The 16,180-nt window shown below is 35.0% G+C and overlaps 1 protein-coding gene across 4 annotated transcripts in view; it reads left to right on the top strand.

Annotated features, from left to right (window-relative positions):
- The first annotated feature begins 4,705 nt into the window (after window positions 1-4,705).
- Window positions 4,706-16,180, top strand: part of LOC149551623 (putative protein phosphatase 2C 60) — a 35,071-nt gene continuing 23,596 nt past the window's right edge. Inside the window, exons 1-3 of one of the 4 annotated variants that reach the window (XM_089787121.1) lie at window positions 4,706-4,845; window positions 5,004-5,360; window positions 9,653-10,020. In XM_089787121.1, the coding sequence (XP_089643247.1) occupies window positions 5,057-5,360; window positions 9,653-10,020 (672 nt within the window). In that variant the 5' untranslated portion in view covers window positions 4,706-4,845; window positions 5,004-5,056. Of the gene's footprint in view, window positions 4,846-4,995; window positions 5,361-9,618; window positions 10,021-16,180 lie in introns of all 4 variants that reach the window. The other 3 variants (XM_089787125.1, XM_089787122.1, XM_089787123.1) reach the window with 3 other exon arrangements.

Raw genomic sequence — 16,180 nt, 5'->3', positions numbered from 1 at the left:
GTTTTAGAAAGGGTTTTGTTTTGTTTTCTGATATACTCATATAATAACATAAAATAATATAAAAACGCCCCCACAATGCAATAAGCTAAACCCCAACTTACAAATAGATTGTGTAAATGAAATAAGAGCAAAAAAAGCTTCAGATATGAATAAAAAATACTTGGTACCAAATACTGGTGAAAAGATTAAGAATCTGGAAAGTGCTCGAAAAGAGCTTTCCGGTGCTTTTTTCGGATCGAAAAATGGAGCTATAATGAAGAGGTTATGCCCCCCGAAAGATAGAAGTCATCAATAGACTTCAAACGCCAAAACAGGTATCAATCTGGAAAAAAAATCCAAAAATTCCTTCTCCATCATCTCCATCTCAGAATAAGCTTTCCGACCCTTTTTTCGGAATTGAAAAAGACCCCCGTATGCAAGAGTTATTGCAAAAAAACTGATAGGGCCCCCATAAGCTTGAAAAAAAAAATAATAAAAAAGAAAACTTTTTTTTAAAAAAAAGCCGCCACCGATGAGCGGTGGCGGAGTTGTGACCTGGCGGCTCTACACGGTGGTGGAGCGGAGTGTGGCCTGGGTGGAGGAGCAACGAGGGGGCCGTAGGCAAGCGGAGGTGAGGCCGAGGCGGCGCTGCGGCCGTAAGCGGGCGGCGGCTTGTAAAAAAAATGCTGATGCCGGTAGTGGGCCGAAAAAGGGTTTTCTGATGTCGGGAAAGGGCCTGCGGGCTGGCAAACTCTTTTTTTTTGTGCCTTCTTTTATTTTTTTGATAAAAAAATTATCTTGAAATGCATGCAAAGGCCGTACAGCCCTGCTGGGCAATTTTTTTTTTGCCTTACAGATCAACGTTGTCTAAATCAGACAAACTTTATATGGAAACATGGGTTTTGACACCTTCTGGATCCATCTGTGACGTCCGTTTGACCTCAACCTGCTCCGAAAATTAGTAACCCACTTGTTTTCTCAAAAGAAACTTGAAAAATTCTAGATCTGTTCTGTCAAACCCTCATTCTCCTTTTTCTCCAAATAACGAACAAGCTGCAGCAAATCTGGCTCTGATACCATGAAGGATTTGATCAACCCAAATCCACAAAGCCTTCGAATACCTGCATGCGAAACCCTGTCACAGAAGAAAAAGACAAGAGGAGGCAAAGGGTTTTGCTCTGAAAAATGTGCTAATGTATTTTCAGAAATGAAAAAGATGATCAACTACAAAGGAGATCAATCCTTATAAAAGGAGATCAAAACCCGAAAAAGGGTAACCTAAAAAGGAAAAGCTATTTAATAATTACTAAATAATTATTAAATAGAGATGCAAAAGGTGCATAAAGTAAAATCTTAAGAAGGGAGTAAAGTGAATTTAATAAATGAAATTAAATCAACGTTTTACTCTAACATTCACATCGTTGAATATTTTTCTTATATTTTTTCGTTCCATTTTTGTTGTTAGGTTTCACTTGTTGCTCTTTAGACTTTCAAATTATTAAAAAAGCTTTAGTTCTTACACCTTGTTTGTTGAATCTAATTTATATCTTTGTTATCTGAACAATCAATAGTAGATATTATTTGTAATGATGTTCATATGCATTTTTGGGATGAATGTTGTAATGTTATTGTAATTAGTAGTTTGTGCCCTTTTTGAAGACACACAAATATTATAATACTACTAGAAAAATACTAACACATTTTTTTTATGTTTAGAAAATTTGCACCAATTTTATTTCTTTCTATGTATTGATAATTAAACATGTCTGAAATATTTTATTATTATAACAAAATCTATTATTTGTTTACAATGTTAATGTAAGATTTGCCTAAGAGTTTGAGTTTAAATCCTTGACATTGAATCATAGTGTTTAATGCAAATTTTAATTTTTTTTTGTCATACTCCTTCAAAAGCCATCATATATTTTGGTCTATTTGTGAAGTATAAACATTGAGTAATGAATTTGAGGTTTTTAGTAATCATATACTAATTACATATTTTCATGCCCTTTTTGCACATGTGATATTTGTATGCGTTTGTTGCACGAATAATCATTTGTCATGCATGCTTGTTTCAATCTTTAATATGCGATTGACATGCAAATGAAAGTCTTTCAATTATTTGAGACATGGTTGTATTGTTTTATCAGGGACATTGATGTAAGTCAAACCGTGCACTTAATTGACATTTGCTTCACTTGAATTAAAATATTTCAAATTGGTTGCACCTTAACCAGATAAAAAATATTTAAAATAAAAATAAAAAATTAGATAGATGCATAGTTATTAAAAAAATTCCTTCTAGTATGAAAAAACAGACCATGCCTTTATAACAATTTTGTTGACAAAACATTTTTATATAATAAACCCATATCTACATTCGCCTATTCATAAATCTTCAGTTTGAAAATATGAACAATGTCACAGTCCATGTACCATTACCCATATCCCATGCATGTCTAAATATGTTTAAATAGATAACTTTTCATTTTGTTATTTCAAATAATGTCTTTTTCAAGCAATAAATTTATTTAAAGTTCTTTGAAGAAGTCTAGTTATTTTTAAAAAATGGTATAATCAGTCATATGATAAGATGAATATTCATAAAAAACAAAATTCATGTTTAATATCAAAACAAATAAATTGTTATGCAACTGATTATGTAATATGAACATACATTTAGATTTTACTTATAATTTTCGATGGTGTATCTATTGACCCTCTTCTAATGCAAGTGCTAATATATTTATTTTCCTTAACCTTAAGAACAAACAGATGCATTAACATCTCCTCCTCCTTTAGTCATGATGGGGAAACCCTCCTTCTTGCTACATACAACCCCTAACACAACCACCAATACCCCAACAACAACTATCTACACTATTAGATCATCCCCTACCAAACCATATTTGCTAATAAAATAGTGATTGCTTCATATTTAATATAGACAAGTATTTCCCCCCACTCTATTAACATTATAAGACACAAATTAAACTAATCAAAATATATTTGTATAACAAAATCAAATTTATTTATCCACACAAATTAAAAAAATTAGTAATCTTGAATTTCAACTAGTGTTAGAATCCTAAGTAAATTTCTCGATGTATAGAGAAGCACATATTTATTAATTAATAAAGCAAGTATACAAAATAACAAAAATAAGAATAATGTGACATTGGTCAATGCCATCACATGTGATGAAACCTATGCTTAATCCTTACGTCAACTTCATGCAACACATTAAATTAATTTTGACAATCTTATCTATACAAAAACAAATATTAATATAAACATTAGATAAATAGTCAAATGCTATCACATGCTATGATACCCACTTTTAATCCCTTGGTCAACTTCTTACACTCCAATAAGCTTATTTTCACATTTTAGGATGAAATTATAATATATAAACTTTTCCAAAAATTAAATTATGAAATTTGCTTGTCAACATCATTGAAGTAGCTTCCAATGAAAATGGTTGCTTTTCAAATGTAATGCCGCCCCTATAATCCAATTTAGTGGCTAGTGGTTTGATCCAAAACAACTTATGGTCGTTTTCATTCTACATAAGCTATGCTTCTTTCTTCACATGTTAAGGGTCATTACATCCATTTCAACGTTTTAGGTAATTATAAAACAATTAAAAGTCATTTTCATGTGACACAAGTTTTAAAATCAAGGGAGATTAATTGGAATGATATAGTATCTATGATAATAAAAACAATTTAAAGAAATATGATTTATCATAAATGAAGACAAGTGGTATAAATTTTATAATATTATAAAATAAAAATATTATAATATAAAAACTATGTTCTATTTAAATATAATAATTTTTATTTTTTATTTTTATGAATGTATATATTTTTCGATTTGAATTTGAGAAGTTCAGAATTTATCATCGTGTTGTAGGCTCTTGTCTATTACAAATATTATTATTTATTATCTATATAAAAATTCAATATGTATGATACATATATTTGATAAATTTAAAAAATAATTATAATTAAAGTGACTAAACATTTTAATCAATTATATGAAATGAAATAGAAGATTTAATGACATCCACAAGATACAAATCTAACGAATAAAAGACAAAAAGATAAAAAGAAAAAAAACACCACAAAAGTTCAAAGTCAATAAAATTAAAGAAAATAAAACACTTTTTTTTTAAAGTTACAAAAAAGATAAATATAAACAAAAAGATAAAAAAAAAAAAAACACCACAAAAGTTCAAAGTCAATAAAATTAAAGAAAATAAAACACTTTTTTTTAAAGTTACAAAAAAGATAAATATAAATTCATAACCCGACAATTAATTATCCATAAATTTATTTCATTAATATTTCTTCTCTAACATTTTATATTTTTACACAATTCACATACACTCTTTGATTCTTTATTCTGAAATTGATTAAATAAAAAAACATGAGAAACTTTCACAATTTAAAAATCAAACAAAATAATAAAATAAAATGAATAGCTTTACCATTAGAGCGAAACTTAGGCATTCCTTTGGCAGAGATTAGATTAAGAAATGTAAAAAATGCACAACATTTCTCAGCTACCTATAGAGGAAAGCCCATATCCCCCGGTATTTTATTTATCTTGATTATAGTGCCTCAACCTGGCAGGAATGGACCCGAACTCCTCTCTCTTGGATGCATTGCATACGCATGTGTGCCATTATTCCATTTAAACACCAGCCCAAGTACAGCAAGATGTGTGTTGTGGGCAGTGATAATCAAGACGGATTAAAAAAGAGATAATTAGGTGGTAAAAGAACCAGATTGAATGAGGTCGTCTTGGTAGCTGGATCGGTTGGATAGGCACACCCATTTGCCCATTCTTTCCCACTTTTCGGTGCGTAAAAAAAATTGTTATGGGTTTTTGGGTCTAATTTTATTTTGCTTATTGCTTCTCTTCCTCTTCCTCTTTCTCTTCCCCTTTCTTGTTCTTTTCAACTCCCAAAAGTGAACGATTCGGTTTCCATATGACCTGATGGGTTTGTAGATTGGCAGATCAAAGGGCTAGAAAGGTTTGTATGGTCAGGCATTTGTAGAGGAAATGAGGGATGCTTGGTGGTGTAATGAATCTAGTAAGTGCTTGTTGGAGGCCCATAGAGAAGTATGTTCAGACCAGTGCAGATGTTATGGAGGAAGTCCAGGAAGGCTTGCTTTGGTTTAAGGACATAGGGCATCATGTAGCAGGGGAATTCTCAATGGCTGTTGCTCAGGCCAATAATCTTGTGGAAGATCAGTGCCAGGTAGAGTCAACAGGCCCACCCCTGGCTGGCATATTTATTGGTGTCTATGATGGCCATGGAGGTTCAGAGGCAGCTCGCTTTATCAATGATAATCTCTATCGCCATTTCCAGAGTATGTGTACTTGTTGTCTTTCCTCTTTTTAATTTTGTTGTCTTGACTATATGAAGTTTATTTTGTGTGTGCATTGATTGGGCATAATATTTTATGGGAGTTATTCAAAAATTGATTTAGTTGTACCCTTTTTTTTGGTGTTGGGTATGCAGGGTCTTTTCAGTATGACAAATTTTATGGTTGGTGTTTCTATATTGATTTATTGATATCATATTATTTTTTTGATGTTTTTATGTTGATTTCAATATGACAAATAACATGGCAGGGTCTGGATTTTGATCCGACAGTCAAATTTATTTTATAATTTGTGTGCGTTGATTTGGTTGTTAATTTGTTGCTTGGTGAATATACCTTGGGGGTTAAGCTTTGTCGTAAATGCCTTAGACTTTAGGGTATCTCCCGTGTAAAAGTTTTCTGGAATTTACCATGTTCATCACATTTGACATATTCATTGTGCATCCGTGATTTGGGTTTAGAAAATTATGTATTGGTGGTGTATATGTAATTTGGGTATTTTATATTTTTTTATGTTGGGTTTGCATGACATTGATTTGGGTATTTCAAATTGCATCATGGGCTTGTGTGAAGTATTTCTGAATGCCCAGCTTATTGCTGGGAAATGGTTTCGGTATATCAGATTTTTTTCAGGGTTTGTCATTACTGATTTCACTATCCATGTTCTTTTATGTCTACCAAATGTACTGGTATAAAGAAGATGGTACAAACTGATGTGTATATTCTAGGTGTGGATTTTATACACATCTTCATATACATATGAGACAAAATGACATGGTGTTAAACATCCTTTAGGCAAAAATAATCTTTATAATTTAGCTACTTTGTGTTTTTTTACTTGAATGATTGTTTTGAGATGAAATATCATAAATTTTGTCTGTTTGTCTTAACGTTTCATGTCTTAGGTTATAACTGCAAATATCTATGTAGTTGTGTTAATATCATAATTTTATGGCTAGTTATAAAGAAATGGTTTTCTCTACTATTTTTGCTTCACAAATGTTCAACAATTCATTTGGTTTTATATGATTTTTTGTATCTATCTGTTTTTTGAGTACTGATTTCAGTGGTTGATGTCAAGTTTCTATTCATTTCTGGTAATAGATGCTCATAACCTGATACAAAATTCAACTGTACAAATATGCTTTCTTTCCTGCGAAGATACGAATTAATGTGTGTACATTTATTTTCATATACAATGTTATGCATACATTAGCAGGAAGAATAAACATATGGATGTATTGGAAATTTGCCCACACACTCATAAAACTCATACATGAATGGTAAACAGTTTCTGTAGCCTTCAAAATGGTTAGCACAAGTGTGAGAATCCATGCCATTTGAAGTTCATGTGTTTTTCTGATTTTCTCTATTCGCTCACAGATCATTATATTTATTTAGTAAATGCATCAATCTCATGTGTATTTGAGAACAGTGGTATATATATGTGAATCGTGAACTTTTGGATTGTGTATGCAAATTGGCATCTATACATATATGATATATGTGGGCTCTTTCAGCGTTTTCTTGTATTATTGAAAATTGAGTTGTTGAAAGACAATCCAAACCAGTGATTTTTAGGTGCAACACCAGTATTTAATAAAAAAATAAGTTCTTAATTAGAGGAGTTGATGATAACGGTATGTAAGTGGCTAGAGGACATTTTGAAAATATTTTTATCTCAATGATTTGTGATTAAACAATCTATGCTTGTTTCCTGAATTACATCCTGACATGAATGCTCCAGATTAAACAATCTAAGCTTGTTTCCTGAATTACATCCTGACATGAATGCTCCAGATTTATGTCTCTCCTTTCACCAGTATAAATCTTTCAATGGGATTTTATTGCAAGGGGTATAATGTAAGAATAGTATTATTTTTTTGTCACCAATGATAATTATCTTAATTTGATTCACTAATACATGGTCCTTTTACTCACTTTTCAGGGGGGATGTGCCTGCATCCCCAGTTTTTTTGTCTGTAAGACAGCAGGGACATATCGCCGCTGTGTCCATTCTCTGGGTAGATTGGGAGTGCATCTTCTTTTCTTTTATGTAAGGAAAACAGGCCAGTTTTTCAAAATTACAGAGAAAAAGAGGGTGGGGCTTTAGAAACCCCCTCATACCAATATTGAAACCTTAGGCACACCTTATGTGTAACCCACCCATCCATTTGCATTGTCACTGATAAGTACCAACTCACTGTTGCTAGTGTAGCGGTGAACTTGAGGTGGAAGGAAAGACAAGCGAAGGATTATGTATAGTTTATGACTTAGTTGCCGATTTGCTACTGGCTCTGGTTTTGGAGCCGGATGCGTGTGGGAGTGGATCTGGAGGTGGGCATCTGCCGGATCCGCCTCCCAGGCAACCGGATGTGTGGGGATGTCTTCCAAAGGCATCCACGTGCATCCGGATACTTGGGGGTGGCTTATGGCAAGCACCCACTAGGCTTTCGGGCTAATCTGGACACCTCTACGTGCCCAGGCCCAGAAAAAATATTGTTATGACTTTTCTCCACTTAAATTGTATTTTAACCTGTGCAAATAAAAATATTCAGTTATTTGAATTTCAATTTGAATATGTATTGGTGAAGTATCATACTATCAGATGTTTTAATTTTGTACGTTTCTTTCATTTCTTTGCATATACTGTTATATATATAGACATCTGCATCCCTCTAAAAAAATTTGTGCTTCCGATTCTTGCATCTGCATCCCACCCAATTCGATAACTAAGGTTTATGATTAGCTCCCCTTGAGTATTCACGTTGCTCACACGAATGAGCTTGTATGTATAATACATGATTGGCTCCCCTTGAATATTCATGTTGCTCAGACAATTGAAATTTGTGGCACAAAGGCATAAAGTTTAAAACACTCCCTGCTTGATGCCAAATATGACAATTTCTACAGAATCTTCAAGTGGTCGCAAAGGCATCTCAGGAACATCAACAGTTTGCTTGATATGTATCAATGCTCTGTAATCAATGAACCATTGGGATATAATTTCCATTCACTCTTACTAACATGGTGATCTAAACATGGAAACTGGGTGATTCTATGTTCATCAATAAAACAACATTAGGGACTACTGTAGTTAGTAACTATACATTCTTCCATCTTCTTGTCTTTTCATTACAAACATGCTATGTCTTTTTGTAGCCTGATATTTATTGATCCATTTTTATTAACACATAATATTTGAGAAACATTAACGCTCATAAATTTTAGTTTTCCTATATATATGTATAAAATAGCTTCTGTTTGTCATCCCCGAAATGCATCTTGGCCTTTGTATTACGGACAAGCTGTAGAACTTAGTTTTGCCTAAGTTACCGAATTGGGATCGGGAACGGGTACGGGTACGGGGGTACGTGGGTAGGAAACAGTGGTATTGCAGAATTTTTGTAGGGGGCTGGGAAAGTTTTTGGTGTGTTCATACATTCATATATATATATATATAGAGAGAGAGAGAGAGAGAGAGAGAGAGAGAGAGAGAGAGAGAGAGAGATGGCATATACCTAGATATTTTAAACAAAACCATTACAAATATCAAATTTTGAAGATAAGTTCAGATTTTGCTAACGTGTAGTTTAGGTTTTTAAAATATCTAAAAGATCAAACTAGAATCACTCAACATTTGGCATTTAAAAATACAAATTCCAGATATGTACCCACAGGAGATTCGTTTCAGAATTTTATGGTTTGTTTTGTACTTGGAAACACCCAGAAAAGAAATATCAGTCGTATATGGAATATGGTAGCCCTGGACCCATAAATTGGACTTTTGACTTTGGATATAGAAGGCCATGCTTTCTTATTGGTCACTGCCATGGTTATTTGAGTCAAGCTTACTGTCATCCCCAAATTCCTTTGCTTTTTCTTCTGCTCAGAGATTAAGATGCGTAGTTTTCATAATCTATTCTTTGAGAAGAAAAGAGATTGGCTAGAAATCTGTCACTTGTGAGTTCAATTTACGGTACTTACAAGTGGTGAAGTGTTTGATATCATGCACCCATCTCTGTACACAGTAGATTTGAGTTTTACTTCATGCAGAGGCTATAATCCCATGCTGACTGTCTTTTCCTCTTCTGTTCCAATCCAATACTTAAAAGTTCAACACATTGCAGTAAAAGAGTTATAATGCTTCTGTTATATACTTGTCATTGGGTGAAATTGATTGTTAGCATCTACTGATTGAAAATATGTAGTTCTACATCTCATGGATAAAAAGCCAATGCAGGCATGCCAACTAAGGAGGGGCTGTGTTTTCACAGAATTTGCATTGGAGCAACAGGGAATATCAGCTGATGTAATACGGAAAGCCTTTATAGCAACTGAAGAAGCTTTTTTGTCTGTCGTGTCAAATGCCTGGCCTGCAACACCACAACTTGCATCAGTTGGATCATGCTGTTTGGTTGGTGTAATTCATGAGAGAACTCTTTATGTGGCCAACCTGGGAGACTCACGTGTTGTAATGGGACGATTCATAAGGTCTACTGGAGCAATAGCTGCTGTGCAATTATCAACAGAACACAATGCTAGTGTTGAAGCTGTTAGACAAGAGCTTTGTTCTTTACATCCGGATGACCCACAAATTGTGGTTCTTAAACATGGAGTGTGGCGTGTAAAAGGCATAATTCAGGTATATTATTAAATACAAATTGTCTCCCTTTTCAAAGGTTTTATTTTGTGCAAATAAGCAGTCTCTTCAATTCTAATCAGAACTATGTAGTAGTCCTGATTGTCAAATGCAATACACAAATTTAAGTATTCTGGTAATTGCACTGTTCAAATGCCTTATGAACTCGGATTGTTCAATAAATATGATTAATGTAGAGTTCTTAGCTTTGGTGTAATTTGACAATTTTCATTGTGTTCTTTAGTTAACTAATCTTGAATCACATGGTTTTGAGTAAGTTTTGCCACCTTGTATCTTTGAACTAGGGGATTTTTTTATTGACGTGGCCTCCTTTTTATCTTAGCATGTGAGAGTTGTCAATTAATATTCAGACAAATAAAGGAAGTCAAACCAGGTATATAATTTTAATGAACCTCCTTTTAGTAGCTTTTGACATTTTAGTATTGATCTTATACAAAGTTCTGAAATCTGCATAGGCTGTAGGAGATTATATTTTTGGCTTTAACACATTTTTAATTGTATGTTCCATTTTTTGAAAAAAATGTTAAAGTTCCTTTTGTTTTATAATGACAAACACATTTAGTCTTAAGCAAATGATTTTTAGATATGATTATTCTGTCAGCAGTTTAGTGTAAACTTCTTGCTATGTTAATGTTTCTCACTGCCCATGCATCAGTACCGCCTCTGGGAGATTACATGGATTCTGACAATTTCACAGAGTACAAGAATAATTATGGGATTTTGGCATTAATTTTCTTGAACACCCTTTATAAGTTTATAGTATATAATTTTTTTAAATTTTTTTAAAAAGGAGTGAATTTTTTATTAAATCAATCAAAGAACAAAGCAGTTCAGAAGAACAAAACAGATGGCCAAACGCCAAAACAACATTCAATTATTCCTTGAACCACCTAGATACTCTCTCATATCTTCCATAAGAAGATCTTCCAGCAAACCCGAGTATTCAAAAGACAACTGATACAAATCTTTGACATTCCATGTCTCCATGTGCTCAGAAGCCCATTTAGCTAAACAGTTAGCAACCCTGTTCCATTCCCGAAGGATATGAAAAAGGTAACTCCATCTAAAGATCTGCTAAGCTTGATAATCTGGTTACACCAGTTAATTGGTAGTTCTTATCCCATGTCTCTTGTTGATTCAACATATCGATAACATCCTGTGAATCAGATTCACAAATTGTCTTCCACCATCCCAAGGCACCCCAAAACGCAGAGAATAGCTAGGTCCTTTATAAAATTATTAGTGTGGTGATTCATACATAGAAAAGAAAAATTGAACCACTCTAGAAGAATCTCTACCATCTCCTCCAATCCCCAGTATGTTCAGGGTTGCCTTTTTGGAGAAACTGTCTGTGTTAATCTTCAAAATGGCATCAGGGTGAGGCTTCCAACAACCATCTCATAGAACTGTGTTTGTACCATGATGAACCATAGAAGATGGAGGTTGCTGAGTGACACCTTTCGAACCGAGCCTTTGAATGATAGGCAAATCCTTTCTACTCCTCTAGATAAATGGCATTTAGCTAAGAGAGTCTCCTGCAGCCCGCTAATAATTCACATCCATAATTGATAGACAAATCGTTTTCTTATCTTGAAAAATCCTTCTGTTCCTCTCCAGCCAAATTTGCCACAACATAGAAGTAGGGCCAATATTCCAAGCAGTTTGCCAAAAGAGGCATGACTAGGATGGGGTCCCAACTGGTCCTTTGAACTCCACCAAGGAAGACGGATGAGAACAAGTCTTGTTCCAAATCCTCCACCAACAATGCCAAACTTCTTTTGAATAAGGACATAAGAAGAAAATATGTGAGGATGTTTCATTGCTACCCTTGCACAGTTGACACATCGAGTGGCCATGAAATCCCTGTTTACGTAAGTTTTCTCAAGTGAGGCATCTGTTCTGGACCACCAGCCACATAAAAAAAAAAATACATATAGGCCAGGAAAAGTTATTCTAAACCTATTTCCACCAGGGAATACCAATATCCCCGATAAGTTGTTTGACTAATTCTTGGTATCTTGAAGCAACAGAGAATTTACCTTTTGGATTAGGACCCCAAGCCCGCTTGTCCCTCTCCTCTAAAGAACTACAAACCCTCTGAGCAAGGATCTTTGCAAGTAGCTTGTGATCTTCCTCATAGCCCCTAGGAGGTCATTCATGTGGCTTTTTCCAGCTGAAAACATTAACGTATCCTAGACCTTGAGAGCCATTATAGTCCTCCACCTTTGCCCATCTAGCCTCAAAGATCTACAGAGAGCGATCAGTCTAAAAAGATTGAAAGAATTAGCTCCTCCCTTTTTGGAATAAGGTCCAGGAAAGTGGCATTCATGGCTTTCAACATCTGCTTATTTCTTTGAAAACTCATCACCATCTCCAAAAGATCTGTTTTGACTATATCCCAAAAGTCTTGATAGAGCTCAATAGGAAAACCATCATGTTTAGTATCTTTACCTTTCTTCATTTGGAAGACTATCCTTTCTAGTTCCTCTAAAGTAATGGGCTTGATGATAATCATTCATTTCATTAGTAACCAAAGAAGGAATGTGGTCTAAAATTAGATTCTCCTCTGTAGCCACAGGATTGTCTTCAAAAAGATTTGAATAGTATTCCACAGTCTCCCTTGAAATCAGGCTGAAAGAAGACAAAGTGTGCGCTTCCGAGAACTTAAGAGAAGTGATGAAGTTACCTTGCCTCCTATCCTTAATTGAGTTATGAAAAAAGGAAGTGTTCTTGTCTCCCTTCTGTAACCAGTCAATGTGGGATTTCTGTTTCCAAAACAATTCTTCCTGTAGCTTCCATTCGTCAAGATCCTTGACAGCTTCAGCCTCCAACTGAAAGTACTTCTCAGTCAACCCTTGATCTCCAATTTTATGAGTGACAGCATTTAAGCTAGACTTAACAGCAACCTTGGTATTGAAGACATTACCAAAATTTTGTTTGCTCCAGTTCTTTAACATGTAACTTCACAAATTGGAGCCTCTTGGAAAAGGAGAACATTGCTGTACCAAAAGCCAGCTTGCCTCTAACCCCCTGATTAACAATATGCATTTGGAGAGAAGAGTCACAAAGCCATACAAGCTGAAATTTGAAGGGGGGATTTTTGGTGGTTTTGAAAGAGATAGCTAAAAGTTTGATTTGCTAGTGGTTAGAACCTTTCCAATCAAGAATTTCAGAGCTGTTATTTCAACTGTCTCCCACCCAAGAAATCTATCTAGCTTTTCCAATATAGCATCTTTGCCCCACCTTTTTTTATTCCAAGTAAAAATACCATTGGAATGCTTAATATCAATCAGGTTCAAAAGATCTATATCATATCAGAGGAGACTAGAAGAATGGGCCAATCTACTAGCTCCACCTTGTTTTTCAGTCAGATTAGTGATGACATTTAAATTCCCCCAAGAATCCAAGGTAGGGGGCCAAAGACCTAACCATTCTGATATGCTGCTAGAGATTAACATTGCCAGAAAAGTCTTTTGGAGCATAAACCTTAGAGAAAAGGATGACTTCTCCCTAGTCCAAACTAGTTGCCGCCATGGACAGAGAATGACTGCTAGATGCCCACTACTTAGGGACAACTTTGCATGGCTCCCATAAACATGCCACACTATTAGAGTTGCCTTGGGGTCCGATGCACTGACACTGTTGTCAACCCCAAATCTTAGAAGCCAAATTGAACATTCCTACAACTTAGTTTTCTGAATGTAAACGACATCAGAATGAAATCAAATCAATTCCTGAATAACCTTTTGTCTAGGGATTCTATTCAACCCCCTTACATTTCATGCGAGCACAATCATCTTTGAGACAATGAGAAGTGAGCATCAAATAGTCTTGACTGCCCTAGACTCAACCAAAGTCTCACCCTTCTTTTTCACTTTCTCCCGATCTTTCTTCCCACTTTACGAGGTCTTTTAGGAGTACTCTTCTCAAGCATTTTCTGTTGCACTCCTATAGCTAAGGAAGCGCCTATACTTTTTCCAGCATCTTGCAATTCCTTTTCAGCTCCAGTCAAAGAGTTACCTAAACTTGCACCCTCCTTTACCATATCGCTTTCTGGCAGTTTCGAAGCACCTGGCAAGATCATGGTGATATATGTATCCAGATGTGAATTTGTACCTGAAACCTAGGATTCGTGAGGTAGAATGTACTCTTGCTCCCCACCAGTATGATCTGTAGTCGAAGGATCTTGGCCTGTGGGAAGTCCAACAAGAGCATCATCAAATTGATCCAGTTTTTTTTCAGGCTCAAAGCTATTAGAGATTTCATCAACCTGCTTGTTCTTCACCGTTCTTTTCTACCCTCTTCCTCTGCTGTGAGCTTTGACTTGAACAGACCCTTCATTATCTGCCAATAAAGGAGCTTTCCCCTCGTCCTTAGAAGAGGGCCAAACTGGTCAGCTGATAGATTTTCCAAAGGAAATTGACTTGGGCACATTCTCTATAGATGACCATATTCATGACAAATCCGACAATGGAAAGACAGTTTTGTAGTCTGGAAATGATTTACTTAAATTTATCTCAACGCAAAGACAAGCATAAGTGATCACCTTTTATCCATTGTATGCGTTGAAAGGCCAATCAGTTTGCCAAGCAATAGAGCAACTGAATGGAAAATGTCATGCCTCCAAAATTCAAGTGGAAACCATGGAAGTCTTACCCTGACTTGAATCCAATAAGGTAGCTTCTTTGTGGGGTTGAAACCTACATGGCAGGGTTTAATGAACAAACCCATCTAATTGTAGAAATATGAGCCCCCTTTGCAAGCCTTTTTTGTGTCTGAAATGCAAGAACAAATAACCAGAAAATAACTGTTAGCAGTCAACATCACCTCCACTTCACTTTATGGATTCCAAGTTCATTGAGCCTGTGATTCCATGAAAGGCAATGAAACTTGAATTCTAACAGTCAACATCACCTCCATTTCACTTTATTGTAATGTCCCCGTTTTTCGGAAGAGTTAAATTATTTATAAAGTTATCAATAAAAATATATTACAAGATAACTTTATATTTAATTAACTCAATAAAGTGATATTTTATAAAATCTTTAAATAAAACAATCTTCTAGAGGTTGCTGGAAGAAGCGATGAATAAATAAAAAGGAGGCCGACTTATCGAGAAAAAAATAAATAAATAGGCATTGAGGGCTCATTGCCTATCATCGAGATTTATTATTGAATTTTGTTTATGTGCGTTGTGGAGCCTAGGGTTTCTGCAAGTAGTCACAATAGGCCATTGAGAACGAAAACTCTCAATTGGTACGCAATTTTGAGGGGGTGAGAGATCACCTGAATTATTGCAACCGTGGGAAGGATATTTCAGTCCTTTCACTTGTGCTTAATTGCTGATTTGGAGTTTCAAGTGGAGCTGCACTTTCACCATATCATCTTCAGCAGTCAGTCTCCAGTATCTGATCAATCCAGGTTCTCATTTCAGTTTGTAGTTGTAATAAGTTCTCAATTGTATACAGCCAGTTAGGGTTGTCTGCTGCCAGGTCATAATGTTTCAGTACTAAAAATTGACATATCATTTGTAAAAATATTTGGTTTTCATTGAATGAATACATTGGCACTATAATTTCCTGATTTCAGCAATATACTTTAGCCGTGCATTAAATTTAGGGTTTTGTTTAGTTGCCTATTGGTACGGGTCATTACATTTATGGATTCCAAGTTCGTTGAGCCTGTGATTCCATGAAAGGCAATGAAACTTGAATTCCCATGAATTTTCATGTCAAAGCATGACTATACAGGTAACTAACATCTTCTTCTATAGTCTCTAGTTGAATCACCAAAAGTGGTCTTTGCTTATATCAAGCCAGACACCCATTAATGCTTGGGCTGAAAACCTTCATTATGAAAAGAGCTTTCATTAGCACCTCTGCTATTCTTTCCAGCTGCAGAGATGATATGCAGATTAAGAGAAGAGGATCACCCCACTAAGTAATCTTTGAATGGCAAATCCATCCCCAAAGATCCACCATGAAGGTCCCATGCAAGGCCCTCGAAGTAAAAAGTTAATTATAATAGAATCACCACAAAACACAATTGAAACAAAACCCTCAAAGAACCAACAACACAGCTCAAACCGTAGCAAATTGATGTTTGCAGTTTTGAATATCTTTGTACTCTTGACACCATTGTG

This window comes from Cupressus sempervirens, chromosome 6 (genome assembly GCF_028749045.1).
Source record: "Cupressus sempervirens isolate cs-2001-9-10 chromosome 6, ASM2874904v1, whole genome shotgun sequence".
NCBI lineage: Eukaryota > Viridiplantae > Streptophyta > Pinopsida > Cupressales > Cupressaceae > Cupressus > Cupressus sempervirens.
This window is presented reverse-complemented; position numbering and strand designations above follow the sequence as displayed.